The 19,660-nt window shown below is 37.0% G+C and overlaps 1 protein-coding gene across 1 annotated transcript; it reads right to left on the minus strand.

The window, feature by feature from the left end:
- Positions 1–12,183: 12,183 nt before the first annotated feature.
- On the minus strand, positions 12,184–13,112 carry LOC133765560 (ERI1 exoribonuclease 3-like). Its single transcript, XM_062199110.1, has one exon. It carries the CDS (start codon positions 13,063–13,065, stop codon positions 12,589–12,591), a length of 477 nt encoding a protein of 158 aa, XP_062055094.1. The 5' UTR covers positions 13,066–13,112; the 3' UTR covers positions 12,184–12,588.
- Positions 13,113–19,660: the final 6,548 nt, after the last annotated feature.

Below are 19,660 nucleotides of genomic sequence, written 5' to 3' on the forward strand. Positions count from 1 at the left end.
AAAGAACGGGGCCATCAAAGAAGGAGGTACCTTTCTCTGAAGGAGGAGAGAACTTCCACTTTGACTATGACCCTAGCAGAATAAGATCAAAGTCAGCGAACTCTAAAGGCTTCCATAGCCCTGGCAACTCATGACTAGAGCCTAGGGAGATTACTGACGCCATGAACAGGAGTGTCAAATTGTTAAGTCAGCAACAGGAGTCACTGTGTACTTACATCCCATGTGGGATCTGTCCTTAATGTGTTGTCTACTGTGCAGTGATGCTATAACTAGTACTGAAACAGTATTTTTACACTTTGTGTTTCTGCATGGGTACAAACTGATGAGATCTTTACTAATTATATACTGACTCAATCTTTTGTATATAAAGATAATTGGAAATGAAAAAAAAAACAACCTGGTGTTAAATTGGAAATGGCATAGAAAATTAATTAATTTTTTAAAAAAAATTATGTAGGATCTCTGTCTTTAATGTGCTGTACACTCTTATTTAGTGCTATGACTAGTACTCCAACAGTATTTTTTTCACTTTGTGTTGCTATATGGGGGCAAACTGTTGAAATCTTTACCTAATATATACTAAGCTGATCTTCTGTATATAAAGAGAATTGAAAATGAATCTTGATGTGAATGGAAGGGGAGAGGGAGCGGGAAAGGGGAGGGTTGCAGGTGGGAGGGAAGTTATGGGAGGGGGGAAGCCATTGTAACCCATAAGCTGTACTTTGGAAATTTATATTCATTAAATAAAAGTTTAATAAATGAAAAAAAAAAGACTCCTATGTCTCACAATGGAGTACCTGCATTTGATTCTTGTCTGATTCTTCCCTCTTGCTTTCTGCCAATGTACACACTAAGGAACAGTGATGATGGCTCAAATAATGGGCTTCATTCTACCCACATAGGAGAACAAGATTGCTACTAGTCTCCTGACTTTGGCCCCCTGCCAGCCCTTACCATTGAATTTATTTGAACAATCAGGTGGGAGCTTGCTGTCTCTCTCTCTCTCTCTCTCTCTCTTTTTCTCTCACTCTTTATCTATCTCTCAAAAACATAAGAAAAGTATGTGAGGATTCCCATTTCTCCCTATCATCAGAAATAATTGATGTGACACAGCTTTTGAACTTTTCCTACTTATCGAATAATTATTTACAATTATATTAATTAGTATTCTTTTTTAAGAGGAAAAATGCTAAAAGAGACAAAGAATGGCATTAGATAATGATTAAGGGATCAATTCAACAGGAAGATGTGATGATAGGAAAGCTTTATGCACCTAATGCAAGGATACCTGGCTATTTAAGCACACGTTAATAGATCTAAAGGAAGACATGTGCTCCAGTACAGTAATAATGGGGGACTTCAACACTGCACGTTCAGCAATGGATTGGTCAACTAGACAAAGAATTAATGAGTAAAAAGAAAATTCATCCAAATGGATCTAGTAGATATCTACAGAACATTTCATTCCACAGCTTCAGAGTACACATTCCTTTCATCAGAACATTTTCTAGGAAAGACCATAATCTAGACTATAAAATAAGTCTCAGCAAATTCAAAAATGTTGAAATCAAACCATTTATCTTTTCTGACCACAATGGAATGAAGCTAGAAATTAAAAACACAAGGAACTCTAGAAAATATGAAAACACATGGAGACTGAACAACATACTCCTGAATAAATATCTGGGCACAGAAGAAACCTAAAGGGAAATTAAAAAAGTCTTGAAAATGAATGAAGATAACAACATAATATATCAAAACCTATGGAATACAGCAAACAAGTGTTAAAAGGAAAGTTTATAGCAATTAGTTCGTATATTAAATTGGAAAGGTATTAAATAAATGATAGGTATTATATAAATTTAATAAAAGCATTAAATAAGTGAATACATTTTTAAAACATCAACACCATCAAGTTGTTACATCTTAACAATTTTATCTACATTTTCAATGCAATTTTAATCCATATCTTGAAAAGTGATTTTGTAGATATGGACAAACTGATTCTAAAGCTCATGACGAGAGGGAAAAAACCTGGAATAATCAACATAGTCTTGGGTAGAAGAACAAATCAAAGGACTGGTGTAACCTGACTTCTACACTTACTACAAGGCTACTATAATTGACAGTGTGGTATTAGAGAAAGAACAAATAAATCCACAGTATATACTATATAACTCAGAAACTGAACCAGATAACTATATTAAACTGATCTTTGGCAAAAGAGCAAATGCATTATAATACAGAAAAAATGGTATTTTCAACAAGCTATGCTGTGCTGGGACAAATAGAAATCCACGTGTTAAAAAATGAATCTAGAAATAAACCTTACATTTACCACAAACTAACTCAGAATGGTTCATAGCCTTAAATATAAAGTATAAAACTATAAATCTCTTACAATGTAACATTTGAGAAAGCTTAGATGGCTTTGAGTATGATAATGAAATTTTAGATCCCTCAAAGGCATGAATTATGGGATAATTAAACTGATAATATGGACTTTAATAAAATTAAAGACTTATGCTCTGAGAAGGCACTTAAGAGAATGAGAAAACATGTTACAGACTGGGAGAAAATACTTGTAAGATGTTCAGCTAGTAAAAATCCGCTCTCTAAAATATACAAAGAATTCCTGTAACTCAACAGAGTGAAAATTAACAACTCAATTAAAAATTGGGTGAAAGACTTGAACAGAGACATTAAAATGTCCAAAATTCAAAACACTAACAAAGCTCACTGATGACAAGGGTGTGGATCAATGTGGTCTCTGCCTAGACAGCTTGAGCCCCACCTGTGATGTGTTGGGAGGCTGGAGGCACCTCACAATCCTAAGTGTATGCCCATCCCTCTGTCAATCCTCCCAGACACACTCAGGCATCTCCTCTAGGCTGCCAGAAACTCAGGCTGGCACAGCTGTTACATATGTCCAAAATGGAACCCGCCCTTTATCAGCCAGTTGCCTGGCGCCTTGCTACTCCACTTCCTACCCAGCTCCCTCAGCTGAAGATGACCCAAGTCCTTGGGCCCTTGCACCATGTGGGAGACTCAGAAGCTTCTGGCTCCTGGATTAGGACTGACTGAACCCAAGCTTTCACAACAATTTGGGGAGTGAACCAGCAGATGGAAGATCTCTCTCTGCCTCTCTCTCTGCCTCTTTCGCTCTCTCTTTTTTCCCTCTCTCTCTCTTTTCGACTGCAACTTTCAAATAAGTAGTAGAATAGAACTTTTATTTAAAAAAAGGAAATAAAGGAATGAAAAATATACATTCTGCAACCAGTCTGTTTCATCGTAGCTTTTTTGAAAAACCCAACATATAGACAAAAATATTTAGGATTCACTATCAAAAAATTAGGTGTTAAAGACACTGTGAAATTTTAATATTGATGCTTTTAACTAAGTTACTTAGAAGCAGTCATTTTAGATAAATAGCATCTCTTGCAGGATTATCAAAGTCTAATATAAGAAATAACCACTAATTGAACATTTTCTCAATAGGGAATAATAATGCTAAAAAGATTATATTAGGGTTATAACAGATTGCATCTCTCCATAATGGAGAGTCTGGTATGATATGTCAGAGCAAATAATTCACTGTAGCTTGTTGTTATTCACTTAGAAGGAAATAATAATCTTTAACATATGTAAAAAAGCAAGCAAAATTTACAAGCCACTTCATTATATATCAATAATGTAAATAATACAAAATAAAATTTAATAATTATAAACTTTGGAAATGTAAAATTCAAACATTATTTGAAATATCTTCTGAATTCTGACTACTGAAAATATTTTGTAGTAAGTCTATAATTTTCAGCATAAAATGTGACCAAATACGATTTGTATAGAAACAATCTTTCTAAATGAAAAAGATATCCAGTTTTAAAAATGTCATATTGATGATAGTTTGGATTAGAGTAACATAAAATGTAGAGAAACTAAAAAGATATTAAGAAATAATTCAGGCCGGCGCCGTGGCTTAACAGGCTAATCCTCCGCCTTGTGGCGCCGGCACACCAGGTTCTAGTCCCAGTTGGGGCGCCGGATTCTATCCCGCTTGCCCCTCTTCCATGCCAGTTCTCTGCTGTGGCCCAAGTGCTTGGGCCCTGCACCCGCATGGGAGACCAGGAGAAGCACCTGGCTCCTGGGTTCGGATCAGCGCGATGCGCCAGCCGCAGCGGCCGTTGGAGGGTGAACCAACGGCAAAAAGGAAGACCTTTCTCTCTGTCTCTCTCTCTCACTATCCACTCTGCCTGTGAAAAAAAAAAAAAAAGAAATAATTCAAAAATCAGTCTAGTATTAAAATGTAGGATAAATTTGGACTGTCATCAAATATCCTTTTTTATCAGGCAGTTTTTTTTATCATAGTAGAAATACATAACACAAAATTTACAATCTTTGAACTAAAAATCAAACACAATCAGGTTGCAATATACAAAATCCATATATAAAAATCAGTTGGTATTTCTATGCATTATGAACTATCTGAAACAAATGATTTTGATTTATAATAGCATTTAAGAGTATAAAACAACAAGGAATAAACAATGAATGGGATAAAATAATACAATATATCTGATGAAAGAAATTAAAAAAGTAACAAATAGATATCTCATGTTCATGGATTGAAACACTGTTTATTTCTGTTCCTATATTTGTTTTCATGGCAAGAAAGGAAATGATGATGATCTGATTCAAGCAGTATCTAAAATATCTGTACCCATCATTTGTTGTACACATGATGCAAAAAGTAGAAATAATATTAAATATTAATATTTTATATCATTATAGTAACATTCATTCAACACTCACCACAATGTCATTTTCATCCTCACTAGACACAGGAACTGTATCATTCATTCAAGAGTGTACTATGGCATTTAACATTATGCTGTTAAACTGAAATACCATTTGAGGGGACTTGCAAATTGATACAGAAAAATAAAGAAGCAGAAAATAATTTCCCATTATCTGTAGCCTCAAAATGTTGTAGTGAATATGCTAATAATCTTTACTTTTATTTTCTGGGTCATTACTTTTCACAGAGAATATATGCATCTTCTTTAAAACAAATAGTTTTCAAAAATAAAATACTACTACAAATAATGGTAATGTGCATATTTATTACCCCATAGCCAACTTAGAAACAGAAGATCTTGATAAAAGAGCATTTCTCATCATTTCTTTATCTGTTAAAAATCAGTTAACAATGTCATTCCCATTTTTTTCTGGTTGGAAAATTTCTTTGTGGATTACATTAGACAAAAATCCAAATATTCCATAAGTTTTATCCAGAAACTTTACAAATTGAACTGATTTTTGCAGTACATGTGAGGTACATGTGAGTACATGTGAGGAAGTATGCAAATTTAAATTTAAGACTAACCTAACCAAGTATATTTCACAGATATCAATGGATATTTTCATATTAATAGAGATTTTGCAAAAAATGGTATTTTTAGAAGTAATCTATGTGGAAATGACTGAGATAAAGAAGGTTATGTTGAGTGCAGTGATTTAAGACATCAAACACAATTTAATTCTTTTTCACTACTCTCATTCTCTTTGGGAGACTGGCCTTGAATTATACTCATAAATGACAATATTTCCCCAGAATCCAAAAGCAAAAGCACCTGTGATATTTTACATAATTAGATAAGACTTCTCAATGGAGTTGTTTCCAGTGGGCTAGAAGTGAGAAAATTTTGAAACTTTTTACAAGTCAATGTACAGGAATATTTAAAATGTTATTCTAGGTTTAGTTTCATTTGCATAACGTTCAAAAACTCTATGGGAAAGAATTTAAATGTACTCATGGCCTATTTAAACTTGTACCTGGTTGAAAGCCAATTCAAGGTAAAGAATAAATGACCCCAAAGAAAGCGCTACTGCAAAGAATAATAAGCCCTTTGGGAAATGTCATTTTGTTGTTTTTTGTTTGTTTTTTTTACAGAAGTCACTCATCTAAACTAGAAACAATGAGTCAAAAAGGAACATTGTTTCTACATGCTGTGTCATTCTGAACTGTAGTGACTCAGGGGGATGCAGCCAAAGGAAAGACCTATGCCTTATGTCCCTTAGAGGTTTATCTTTCTCTCTCTCTCTCTCTCTCTCTCTCTCTCTCTCTCTCTCTCTCTCTCTGTTTTTCTTGCACACACACACACACCCCTATTTACACCAACACATAATAAATATAGACTGCAACTTTCAGGTATTTCTGTAACTCATGATCTAGAGTTCAAGTCTGGTGCAGCAAAATGTGTATCCAGATTTGCTTTAAATATCATTGCATTCCAAACTAGGAGAGTTGATTCTCCAGATCTCATGTACTTTGTCATCAAAACAAAATACATTTTTAGTGCTTTGTTTTCTATCTATTTACACTCTCATTTATTTTTCCTATTCACCCATAAACAATATGCTGCATATTGCCAATTAATAAAGATACTCTTTAAAAATCCATAATAGCATTATTCTATGGAAAAATAAATTGGCAAAAACCTCTTTAATCATCAAAAATCCACCACTGGTAACACTTTGAAGATTACCTTCCAGATTTTTTTTTCCTTTTCTAAAATATTAATTAGAAAATAAATCATATATTTTATTAGGTATAATGTGATGTTTTGCTATAGTATACATTGTATAATGTCCAGTAATGGTAACTGCATTTATCTCTTCGAAGATTTAACATTTCTTTATAGTTAAAACATCTAAAAATCTCACCTTTTTCATATACAGTACACTATCTATAATCACCCTACTACACAATAGGATCATAGTACCCTGTTCATATACTGAGAACCTTTTCATTTATGCCAATTCTAGCTTCACAAACAGCCCCTGGGTCTCAGTGATATGTAGTAGAGATGATTAAGTAAGAGAGGATTGATACATTATTGACCAGAAAAATCCTTCATATTATATTACATTAAAGCAAAAGCTCTCATATACTAAAAACCTCCAATCTTGGTAGTATAAATGACCATTATTGTTCTTTGAGCTTTGATACATGGATCCACTGATAATCACAAATTTTAGCACATTTCCAACAATTATACCCAGTGTCTGATGATCACAGAGCATTGTTAACACGGTGAGCTTTATTTGCTATGACTTCATAGTTGTCAAGTAGGTAGGATAGAGTACATTTTGTTTAGGTTCATCTGTAACAGTAAATATTTACATATATATATACTTGGTCCTCTATTATTTTTCCTACTCTGAGTAGAATGGATAGTTCTGTATTGCTCGTTCAACAACTCATCCATGAGAAAACCATCTGACAATGAGTTAGGAGTTTTTCTATTAATTTAGGTGTTTTAAAAACACTCAGTTACAGAGAGCAGTGGGTGATTACATGATTGCAAAGGATACACAACATTAAGGCACACAGGTAAATCATATATGACATGACCTATTCACTAGAGTCTCTTAGAAAAGAAGTAACTTTACCTAGGGCTTAACAATGCATACTAGCATATATTTAGGTAATATACTCAGATATCTCTGTAATGTCTTAGAAATGTATTAGGAAGAGACTCTTGATAAAGTCTAAGAATACTGCTACTGTAATGGGTGAACACATACATTATTCAGCTGAATGCTTTAGTAATGGCTCATATTATTCATATGCAATAATATGAAGAAATATACACATTACTATAAGAATACTCAAAGGAATATAGCTTAATTGAAAACCTGCCCAAGAGGACCCACTTACTTATTTATTTCAAAATTTCATCCTATTTTCCCCATGAGCTCATGATATATAACCCACACCAATCAATGGATATTAATTTTTTTTTACCTCTAAAAACTAAAATGTGATAAAAAAAAAAAGTCTTGAAATCCTTTGATGATCCACATATGTAAAGTCTAATTATCTTATTATTTACACTAAATGTACAAACAATATCCAGGGTCCTGCTGATATTGTTCTCTTAATTTCATTTCACTTATTTATTAACAGCAGGAAATTATTCTTTTGTACGACTTCAAAATGCATCACCAAAATATGGCACTGTTTCTCTGATTTGTTACTGCTCCAAAACAAAGCAACTTGAAACTGTTCATTGAAAGAAGGTTTGTAATTGAGACAGATTCTCTTTTATTACTAATCAATATTATTCTGACAAGATAAATACAAGGAACAATAAACTTCATGAGTCTCTTCTTAATATTGAATTGTGCTCCTGGGGAAAATAAGAATCTATACAAACTGAGTACACTATGACTAAGTTAACCAGAGGATAATAGAAGAGAATTTTTTTTCCTTTTGAGTTATTTTTGCAGGAAATACCCATCATCCCACTGCAGTACACTTTTAGGCCAGCTGCAAACAATCAGTAGTTTCCAAATCCTGTTTTTGTTGCATGTTTGCAAATGTGAAATTAAAATCTGAAATCTTCTTCATGTATTAAGCTATTCAATTATTTTGTAAAAAAGTGGAAATTTGAATTTCATTCAGAGAAAGGAGAAGAAAGTTTTTTTTATCAAAAACCTAAAAATTCATACATGCTTTCTTGTCATTAAATTTGCATTCAGTGGAAACAATATAATATCAATAGTTCTATGTCATTTAAATTGAAAGAATTGACTAAGTAATGGAGTTTTATTTTGTTTTTCTTTGCCATCGTTACTGCTTAAGGTTTGTGCCTACCAAAAGAGACTAATTAGTATGCATAAACCTAAAGTTTACGTTTGGGACGGAAAACATCTCTAAGACATGCTGTTAAAAAAACAAAGCTAAAATTACAGTTAATGACAGTGGCTGGCATAGGCACAGTTGACTGCTGGCTTAAATGATAAATTAGCACATTTCTCAGCATGAGATTTTATTTATTTGATGTGCCAGCAGTGTCTACTGTCATTTCTTATAAACTGACTTGTTGGATTTTGGCACTGAATATGGCAAGAGGCATGCTGAATTATACCATGGGGAAGATAAAGTATGCTATCCTCACAGAAGCCTATCAGTACTAGGAGACCTTTTTCATTGTTCTCTGTAGGTCTAAAGTTTATTAGATATATAAATCCTATGCATTTACTCATGAGACCACCTTTGAATTACCCGAGGCAAAGAGGCATATCAAAATATCTGAAATTAAGAGACAAGATAATTAAAAGCACAATAGGAAATATTTTATCATTGTAGTCATCAATTTTACCTAAATGCGAACTGATACGAATTAATATAACCATTCACTATCCTTGTAGGTTTTATCTTCATGATATACACACTTAATATACCATTCCCTAATCTACAACAAAAAGATAAACAGACTGACAACAAAAAAAGGAAGCGTGCATCTTTTTTACTCCATAATCTCCAGTAACTAGAACAGTAGTCAACTGCATGCAGTAGATATAAGAGAATGCCTGAAAGAATCAAGAGATCCATGAATGAGTAAACAATGTGGTTGGAGTCAGAGTGTCAGTTATGAAAGTTCCCCTAAGTAAGCAACATTGAAATTCTCAATAGGTAAACATCTCTATAAAATCATCATCAATAGGTTATTATCCTATCTTCTCCACCCCACTACTTTAGTTAAATTTTCACTAATTGCAACCAGTAATGCTACACTGTCTTCTGTAAAACTAGAATTTATCTCCTATATTGCAGTAAAGATTATATTTGGGGCCAGTGCTGCGGCACAGTGGGTTAAGCTGCTGCTTATGATGCCTGTACCCAGTATTAGAATGCTGCTTGGAGTCCTGGCTATTCCACTTTATATCCAGTTCCCTCGCTGCTAACATGCCTCGGAAGGCATTTGAAGATGGCCCAAGTGCTTGAGTCTTAGTTACCCATGCATGAGTCCCTCATGGATTTCCTGGTTCTTGGCTTTGTCCTGGTTGAAATGGATATTGCAGCTATTTGGGGAGTCAGCCAGCAGATGGAAGCCCCTTTCCCTCTTTCTCTTACTCTGCCTTTCAAACAATGAATAAATCTTAAAAAAATTGTATTTTTTAAAAGTATGTGTGATGATCCCAGTCATACAGTTTCATCAACAAAAGAGTTAAAGTGACATTCCTCAACATGATATAAAATGCTGCAATGATCTGGCCCCGGATTAACTTTCAAGTTCACCATAGCCAGAGTTGTTTCCAAATGCAATGCTATTTCACATGTCCTCATTTTTATATGAGATGATCTCTGCTCAAATATTTCTTTTCTCTGTTGTCAAAACAGTTAACATATGAATTCATTAAGTTGACCTCATATAATCACTCCTCTGGGAAATAATTTCCAAATACCATTCCACTCCCAGAAAATTCAACATTTTACACTCTCTGGTTCCAAAGTAATTTATATAAAAAATCAAAATATTGCATTAGAGAATAAAATATTTTACTATGCAAACATAATGCAATATGAAATATTAGATGATTTGAAAAAGAGCTTAATCATCTACTTATCACCAGGAAACTTTGTATAAAATATAGTATAGCTGCTCAAAATCCATGTATTAAAATAGATTCTAAATACATGAATTCTTATAATATTTAAAGAATGTTTAGTATTTGAGAGACAGAGAGGCACAGAGACAAAGAGATCTTTCATTTGTTAGTTCATGTCCTAAATGCTACAGCAGCTGGGACTTCAACAGGTCAAAGAAAGGAGCCCAGAACATAAACCAAGTCTCCCGCGAAGGTGTTGGGTCTCAAATATGTTCATCATCATCTTCTGCCACTTAGTGTGCACATTGGCAGGAAGTTGGAATCAGAAGCAGAACAGAAACTTGGCCCAGGCACTCAAAAATGGGATGTGGACATCCCATGTGGCATACTAAGCACTGAGCCAAAAGTCTACCCTTAAAGTATCTGCTCTCTTTTGCAAAACTTCTAAATACTTGACATGTGAAAAGGAAAACACACTGTTATTATCCACAAAAAGTTTAGATTCCGAGAAGAGACTATATGTGAAGAGAAGCTATTATAATACCATATTACATTTGCAAAAATACAGAAAGAGTAAGCTCTATAGAAATAAATTAACAGTTTCTGAAATCTGCCTGGAGAATGGAAGGAAAATTTCAGAACTCAATACAGTTGAGATTTGAAGGTTACAGAAATTTACCTACCAGGGAAGCAAAAAGTTTTAAGTAAAAGAATGAGCACCCAAAAAACTATATACAAGAATGAAGGTTAACTAGAGGAATTTACTTGAATTAGGAGGATCTTCTTCAACTATACTGATCTGTGATAAGCAAAACTAAGTTCTCTCTGGAGGAAGGTGGACATGAATCTCAAAGTAACACTAACATGTTTCACAAATGCCACTAAATGAAATAAAACAGTTACATGGAATGCCAAGAGACAAAACAAGTGATTGAATAAACAGAAATTGAGATAGAAGACTATAATTTAGATTCATGAAATACAGTCTTTATAATTTATATATGGGCCACCAAATTATAGAAATTTTATGTGGAGACTTAGTGTGTACTGATGGTCCTCTTCCCCACTTAATGCTGTATAATTGTTCAAACCTGGTAAATGCCACTCTTAGGATCATTGGTTACTATCCTCACTCTGTCTTTTATGACCTTGTCTAAATATGATCAGAGTCGGCAAACTTGGAAGGCTTCCATAGCCTTGGCAACTCATGACGACAGCCTAGGATGGTTACTGGCGCCATAAACTAGAGTGTCAATTTGTTGGGTCAACAACAGGAGCCACTGTGCACTTGCTCCTCATGTGGGATCTCTGTCCTTAATGTGCTGTACATTGTGATTTAATGCTATAACTAGTACTCAAACAGTATGTTTCACTTTGTGTTTCTATGTGGGTGCAAACTGTTGAAATCTTTATACTAAATTGATCTTCTGTATATAAAGAGAATTGAAAATGAATCTTGATGCAAATGGAAGGGGAGAGGGAGCGGGAGGGGGGAGGGTTGCGGGTGGGAGGGAAGTTATTGGGGGGGGGGAAGCCATTGTAATCCATAAGCTGTACACTGGAAATTTATATTCATTAAATAAAAGTTAAAAAAAAAAAATAAAGAATCACACTTGTTTTTAAAAAAAAAAAAAAGAAATTATAAAACATCAAGCTGAAATTGATGAAATACAAAATAATTAAAATTAGCATCTTACTGGATAATTCTTTTTTTTTTTTTTTTTTTCTCCAGGGCCTCATTTCCCCGACTTGATTCAGTGGCACGTTCACAGCGGGGATGGGGGTAGACACAAGGTAGGGCCTGATCTGTCCTGGAGCCCTGGGGACACCACACAGCATGCACTATGGATGGGAGGGGGCACAGGGGGCCCTGGAGGCCCCCGCAGAAGCCTGTGTACCAGGGAGGAGGCAGTGAGGGCCTGGGTCCCCCGAGCCCAGGTCCACAATGGGAGGGGCTGATAACTGGGCTGAAGTTGAGGGGTGGTGTGTGGGGGGGGGCACAAAGTGTCTGCTCCGGAGGGGCCAAGTGGCCAAGCCCTTGCCCTGGGCACAGGCCCACAGGGCAGCTGGGGGACACTCTGGACGCAGAGCTGGGCCACTCTCCCTTTGCCCCTCTGGACAGGGAGAGGAGGATTTTGGGCTGGGCCAAGCAGCTACCCTGTCCTGCCCCATCCTGTCCTCGACCAATCAGAACGGCTTCGACGTCTGCTTGAAGATGAAGCCTCGATAGGCGAGCGTCTTCATGATGTTGGCGATGTTCTTGCAGTCATCATTGCCGCTGTGGGGCCGACCTATGTGTTGCAGGCTGAGGCCCTTGTTCATGTCTATAAGTCCATTCTTGGGCCAGCAGCCCATGGCGAAGCTGTAAGCCTTCTTCAGATTAATCCACTGCTTGAAGTAATCCGCCACCGGCAAGCCCAAGTACTGGCACTGACCTGGGAGCATGACTTTAAAGTCCCAGTCTCCACAGGTGACAAAAATTGACTTGGGATCTAAGAGGCCTTCCTTTGCCATCCACTCATCGACCCTCTCCAGTACTTGCTGTAGGCTTGGCTGGCCATCCACCATGGCTTGAATAATCCCGGTGAGCTCTGTACAGAAGGGGGTAAGCTGTGGCTGGACTACGGGCTGGACATACATGTGACAGGTAGACTCAATCTCCATGGTTCGGCCATTCAGCTTCAGGACAGGGAATTCAATGATTTCCTCCGCGCCCTTACTGGATAATTCTTCGAACTGACAAAGCAGAAGAGATTACTGTATTAGAAATATGTCAATAGGAAAAAATCAGTCAAAATCTTAAGAGGAAATATGATGGAAAATTTAATGATGACAGAAAAATTGTTAAACCAAAAATATGAGAAGTTTCAATAAAAAAGCTTTTGAAAAAGTCATGCTGTAAATGCAAGAATGGTAAGCATGGCAACTAATTTATCAACATAAAATAATGTTCAAAAATTTTGGAAGAGCTGAAAAGATAGGAAATAAATTGGGGCCAACTAATCTGCATTGTTTTATACCATCTCTTTCACATTCTCTCAATTTTCTGATAATAAATCATTTAAAATGTAGTTTAAAGCCAATAATTTTAAAAGGTTTTCTATGACAATTTATAGTTCAGTAAAAATACAAGTTCCTGAGTACTCTCTCTGGCACATTTCCAGGTACCTTGTCATTCCTGTGGCACTTTATTTTATTTAATTTTTAGACTCTTTTTTTTTTTTTTTTTGACAGGCAGAGTGGACAGTGAGAGAGAGACAGAGAGAAAGGTCTTCCTTTTTGCCGTTGGTTCACCCTCCAATGGCCGCCACGGTAGGCGCGCTGCGGCCAGCGCACAGCGCTGTTCCGATGGCAGGAGCCAGGTGCTTCTCCTGGTCTCCCATGGGGTGCAGGGCCCAAGGACTTGGGCCATCCTCCACTGCACTCCTGGGCCACAGCAGAGAGATGGCCTGGAAGAGGGGCAACCGGGACAGGATCAGTGTCCCAACCTGGACTAGAACCCGGTGTGCCGGCGCCGCAAGGCGGAGGATTAGCCTAGTGAGCCACGGCGCCGGCCTAGACTCATTTTTTTAATTTGCAAATCTACAGTTATAGAGAAGGAGAGGGAGAGACTTTCCATCCACTGATTCACTCCTCAGATGGTCACAACAGCCTGGGGCTGGTCCAGAGTAAAGTCAGGAGCTGGGAGTTACTTCTGGGTCTCCGATATGTGCAGGGACCCAAGCACTTGGGCTATTCGCCACTGCTTGCCCAAGAATGTTAGCAGGCAGCTGGATAGGAAATGAAACATCCAGTACTCGAACCAGTGCCCCCCATATAGGATGACAACGACGCAGATGGCAGCTTACCCTGCTATGTCACAATGCTGGCCCCTCTGTGGCAATTTACTAATCTGGATTTCCTCTTGCTAACTCAAGTATTTTGGAATTATGATGTACTGAAATAAAATGAGAATGGATTGTTCTGTATCTTATTCATTCCCAGGTTTAGTTCTTGCTGAAATATTCCATTTTCCCAATGACAAAAACAGTAAATGTATGAGATAATTTCTTGGAATGAAAGGGACAAGGAATCTTAGAATTATCATGCATTTCCCTTTATATCTTATCTGGTGCAGCCTAGTTGGCAATGTAGGCAATAACCCTCTTCTCAGAGAAATGAGCTGCTGTTGAACAATAGCAATGCTAAATCCACACCAAGTTTTCCCAGAAAGCCATGTCATGGAAACACAGGAAGAAAAACTGGGCTGAAATATTACCTTTCTTGCTCTTTCGACAAAACATTAAGAAGCAGTCAGTGAAAAATGATAACGGAAGTTTGAAGAAAACTTTGACAATAGTGGTACAGAATGTGCCAGAGGGAAGCAGTCTCAGTAATATAAAACATTTAGCAAACAGAGTTCAAATAAAAAAGAAACTAGGGATACCACTAGATTTGGTAACTGATTAAAAAAAAAAAAACAACTTTCACTAAGGAGAAAGATGAGGAATGGAGAATTGAACACATATTTTTGGTTCTTGTTCTTGGCAAGATTTGAAATGACAGTAATGATTATATGTATGGGAAAGGTAATTATCTATCTATCTATCTTGAACTATAGCAATATGCATACATACTATTACATGCATGAAAACAATGACTACTAGAACGAAGATTCCAGAGCAGGGGAGTGGAGAGATGCTGATATATTTTTCAGATGTGGCAATTTGTGAATAATCAATGATTTACAGTACAGGAAAAAATGACACTAAGTGATTGTAGAAGAGGATCAAAGGAGCTATGTGCTGCAGAAAGACCTCATGAAGAAAATCCTGAAATGGAGGTGCTGTAGGCAGTGTGAAGATTGGATCTGGTCAACAGTCTCCAAGGTATAAGTTTAAAGCCCCAGAGTTGTTCTCACCCTATTTCACATAGGCAGGTATGTCTCCAAGACAAGAAAAGAGATGAATTACTTATCATTTGAAAAAACAAATGAGTGAGACAAATCCAGATTCAGTATTATCAAGAATATCTGAGGGTGAGGGTGAAAAAGCCATTCTGATGGCAAAGGAATTAACTCATACCCTGAAAATTAAACTCTGTGGTCTCTGCCTTGTTCTCCAACCAACTACAATCCTAACAGCATTCAATATTAACCCTAAGCAAGGGATTTGAAGAAACTGTGAAGCTTGTGCAGGTAAAACAAAACAAAATCCAATGGCTAAGACAGTGAAGGGATCCAAATACAATTTCACTGTACAATAAAGCCATAATTGAACAATACCCCACCATATGCCAGTACACACAGAATAGACTATTTGGGATTACCGCTTTGAGAAAAATTTCACATATAACAAAAATACATTAATTTAAAGTCGTTAAATTCAAATAATTCAATTTTGCAATTTTTGTGTATTCATTAGGGTTGCAAAAGAATAAAGTCAACCTAGTATATGTTCATTATCCAAAGGAAACACCATACCCACTAAAACTTACTTCCCATCTTCCCCAATTCTCTCAGCCATATGAATTTGCTTATTATGATAATTTTGTATGAATGGATTATATTCTGCAGTCTTCACTGGCTAGTTTAATTTATATATCTTCAAGGATCATCAACAAACTTTAAAAAGTAGATATATATAAATATATGTATATACACACATATGTCAGGTTTATACCAGTGATTCACACTCTGATAGTATAGGCTTTTATACTTTTTAGTGTACTCAGTTCTATATCCATTATCACAACCACTTTGGGGACATTTTATCAGCCTAAGCAGAACTTTGATTTTATTGTAAATCATGCCCCTTTTCTTGCTAACACTTTAGTCTTGGCAATCACTAATTCATTATTTGTCTATAGATTTGCCAATTCTTGAATTGCATACTGAATCTTACAATATGTGGTTCTTCAGGAGTGACTGCTTTCACTTGGCATAATATTTTCATCTATGTTGTGGCATATGTCAACATTGCAGTCCTTTTTAGAAATTCACTCATCAATATCAGCCAAAGATGACAGGTAAAACAACATCTGACTAAATCATATAACATAGAGTAAATATCCTAGAATGTAGAATTTAAAAGGCAAAACAGAAAATAAAGAATAGGTATTGTGTAAAATGCCCAATATACAATTAGTAGGAATTAAAGATACAATCAACCAAAAAGTGAGGAGAAGCATGAAATAAATATTTAAAAGGAATCAAATAAAGACAATTTGATCCCATTCTGAAAGGTCACAGTAATTTCAACCATTGTGATTGGAAAGATTATTTTGCCAGGGATGATTTCATAGTAATTCAGAATATAGGGACATAGAAAAAATATCCTTTAAGGATAAATAAGTCTAGTTGTATCAATGCACACATATTCTAATGTTAGCAACCTGTTTAATAATAATCCTGAGAGACTGAATAGAGTGATACATGTTTTCAAAAAGGTTGAAAACAATTGATTAAAAATGAAACACTTCATAACCTAATATCAATAAGGGTTGAGCATATAATCAAACTCAGTTCAGTCATGTTAGTAGTTAAAGAAACATTTTCTTTTTTTTTTTTTTTTCTTTTGACAGGCAGAGTGGACAATGAGAGAGAGAGACAGAGAGAAAGGTCTTCCTTTGCTGTTGGTTCATCCTCCAATGGCCGCCGCGGCCGGCGCGCTGCAGCTGGCACACCACGCTGATCCGAAGCCAGGAGCCAGATGCTTCTCCTGGTCTTCCATGGGGTGCAGGGCCCAAGCACTTGGGCCATCCTCCACTGCACAACCGGGCCATAGCAGAGAGCTGGCCTGGAAGAGGGGCAACCGGGACAGAATCCGGCACCCCGACCGGGACTAGAACCTGGTGTGCCGGCGCCACTAGGCAGAGGATTAGCCTGTTGAGCCACAGCGCTGGCCCACATTTTCTTTTTTTTAAGATTTATTATTTATTTGTTTGAAACTCAGAGTTACACAGAGAGAGGAGAGGCAGAGAGAGAGAGGTCTTCCATCCAATGGTTCACTCCCCAATTGGCTGCAATGGCTGGAGCTGTGCTGATCCGAAGCCAGAAGCCAGGAGCTTCTTCCTGGTCTCCCATGGGGGTGCAAGGGCCCAAGGACTTGGGCCATCTTCTACTGCTTTCCCAGGCCACAGCAGAAAGCTGAATTGAAAGAGGAGCAGCCAGGACTAGAACCAGCCCCCATAGGGATGCCGGCGCTTTAGGCCAGGGCGTTAACCCACTGTGCCACAGCGCCAGCCCCAGAAACATTTTCTAATGATCCTTTTTCATGAAACAATTATGAAATGAACAGCCTCCAAAAAAGAGTATGTAAAGGAAGAGGTTTCATATAGGACCTAAGAATTTAGGATTAGACACGAGAAAAATCAGGATGGAAGATGGTGTGGTAGTCAAAGCTTGCTCTTACACTATGATGCTTGCTAGCTAGAGATCACTCTTTTTATTTTTTCTTAATGGCTTACTTATTTATTAGAAAGGCAAAGTCACACACACACACACACACACACACAGTATCTTCCATCATCCCCCAAAACCGCAACAGCTAAAGCTGGGCTGGTCCAAAGCCAGGAGCCAGGAACTTAATCTGCGTGTCTTCCTTAGGTGCAGGGGTCCAAGCACTAGGGCCATCCTTTGCTGCTTTTCCAGGTGCATTAGCAGGGGACTGGATTGGAAGTGGAGCAACTGGAACTCAAACAAGTCTCTATATACAATGCCAGCATCCCAGGCAGCGGGTTTACCCACTACACCACAGCACTGACCCAAAGATTACTTCTGACAGTTTATAGCAGTTTCTGGTTAAGAAAAGCTATAGATGTCAACAGTTTGCTTGATCAAGAATGGGATGGGAGAGGGAATAGGAGATTGATGGTTATGGGTGGGAGGGATCTTATGCACTTTGGAAATTTATATTTATTAAATAAAAGTTGAAAAAATTCTATAGATTTCTTGATGTATTTGACTGTAAGGTGATCTGAAGGGTCCCTCTGTATGTACAGTAAGGAAAAGAAAAGTGAATCATGTTGGTGGATGACAAGAGGGGGTTATGAGAAAGAAAAACAATTTTCATCTTCATCTTATAAATAACTAAATGATTGATAGGGCTGTGGTGTAGCCGGTTAATGCCCTGGCCTGCAGTGCCGGCATCCCATATGGGTACCAGTTTGAGACCCTGCTGATCCACTTCCCATCCAGCTCTCTGGTATGGCCTGGGAAAGCAGTAGAAGATGGCCCAAGTCCTTGGACCCCTGCACCCGCATGGGAGACCTGGAAGGAGCTGCTGGATCCTGGCTTCAGATCGGTGCAGTTTTGGCCATTGTGGCTATCTGGGGAGTGAACTATTGGGTGGAAGACCTCTCTCTCTCTCTCTCTGCCTCTCCTTTCTCTGTGTAGCTCTGACTTTCAAATAAACAATAAAATCAATCTTTAAAAAAATAACTAAATGGTTCACTAAAAAGTTAAATTATTATGCAGCAGAAGTAGTTTATTACTTAGCAATGAGAAGTAAGCATCCTAAGAAATAATTTGTAAAGGCTGTCCCATTGTCATCACTTGGCAGTGTGTGTGTGGGAATAAAGTGTGTATTGCAGTTTTTATTGCTCCCACTATTCCTTCTTTCCTCCCTCTCTCTCTATCCTCACTACTTCTCTCCCTCCCTTTCTTCCTTCTTTTCTTTCTTTGATCTCATGTTTTCTTTTACCTTCCTCCTCCTCATTTTTTGTTTTTAATTGCTAAATTTTCCTCAGTATTTCTTTAAATAAAATTTCAAAAAATTAAAAATCAATTGTTAGGGAATTATACCTTTGCCACTTGATTTACTGTAGGATAGGACATGTGATCGATGCCTTTGGTCATGCACACTTTTCTACTTTCATGTCAAATGAATAGTAAGAAAATCACTAACATAAACCTTTTCATGATTTCCCTCTCACACACCTCTGAGATATCTCCAACAATGATTCAAGCATAAGTCAAGAAATCTTCCTATATACATGGATCCATGATGGTTGGTGTTGCCAAAATGCACAAGTTGCAGGTATAAGAAAAGTAATTTTCTCTCCCCTTGTCTGAAGGTGAATATTCATCAGGGAGACAGAATTATGCCACACTTGGCTTTGTTTGATTCAAAATTATTATCTCAATTTAATGTGAAAAATAAATAATCCATTGATGACAGTATAATGAGATAAATATCAGAAAAATGTAAATTTGGCCGGCACTGCGGCTCAATAGGCTAATCCTCCGCCTTGCGGCGCAGGCACACCGGGTTCTAGTCCC

The sequence above is a fragment of the Lepus europaeus genome, chromosome 8, assembly GCF_033115175.1.
Source record: "Lepus europaeus isolate LE1 chromosome 8, mLepTim1.pri, whole genome shotgun sequence".
NCBI lineage: Eukaryota > Metazoa > Chordata > Mammalia > Lagomorpha > Leporidae > Lepus > Lepus europaeus.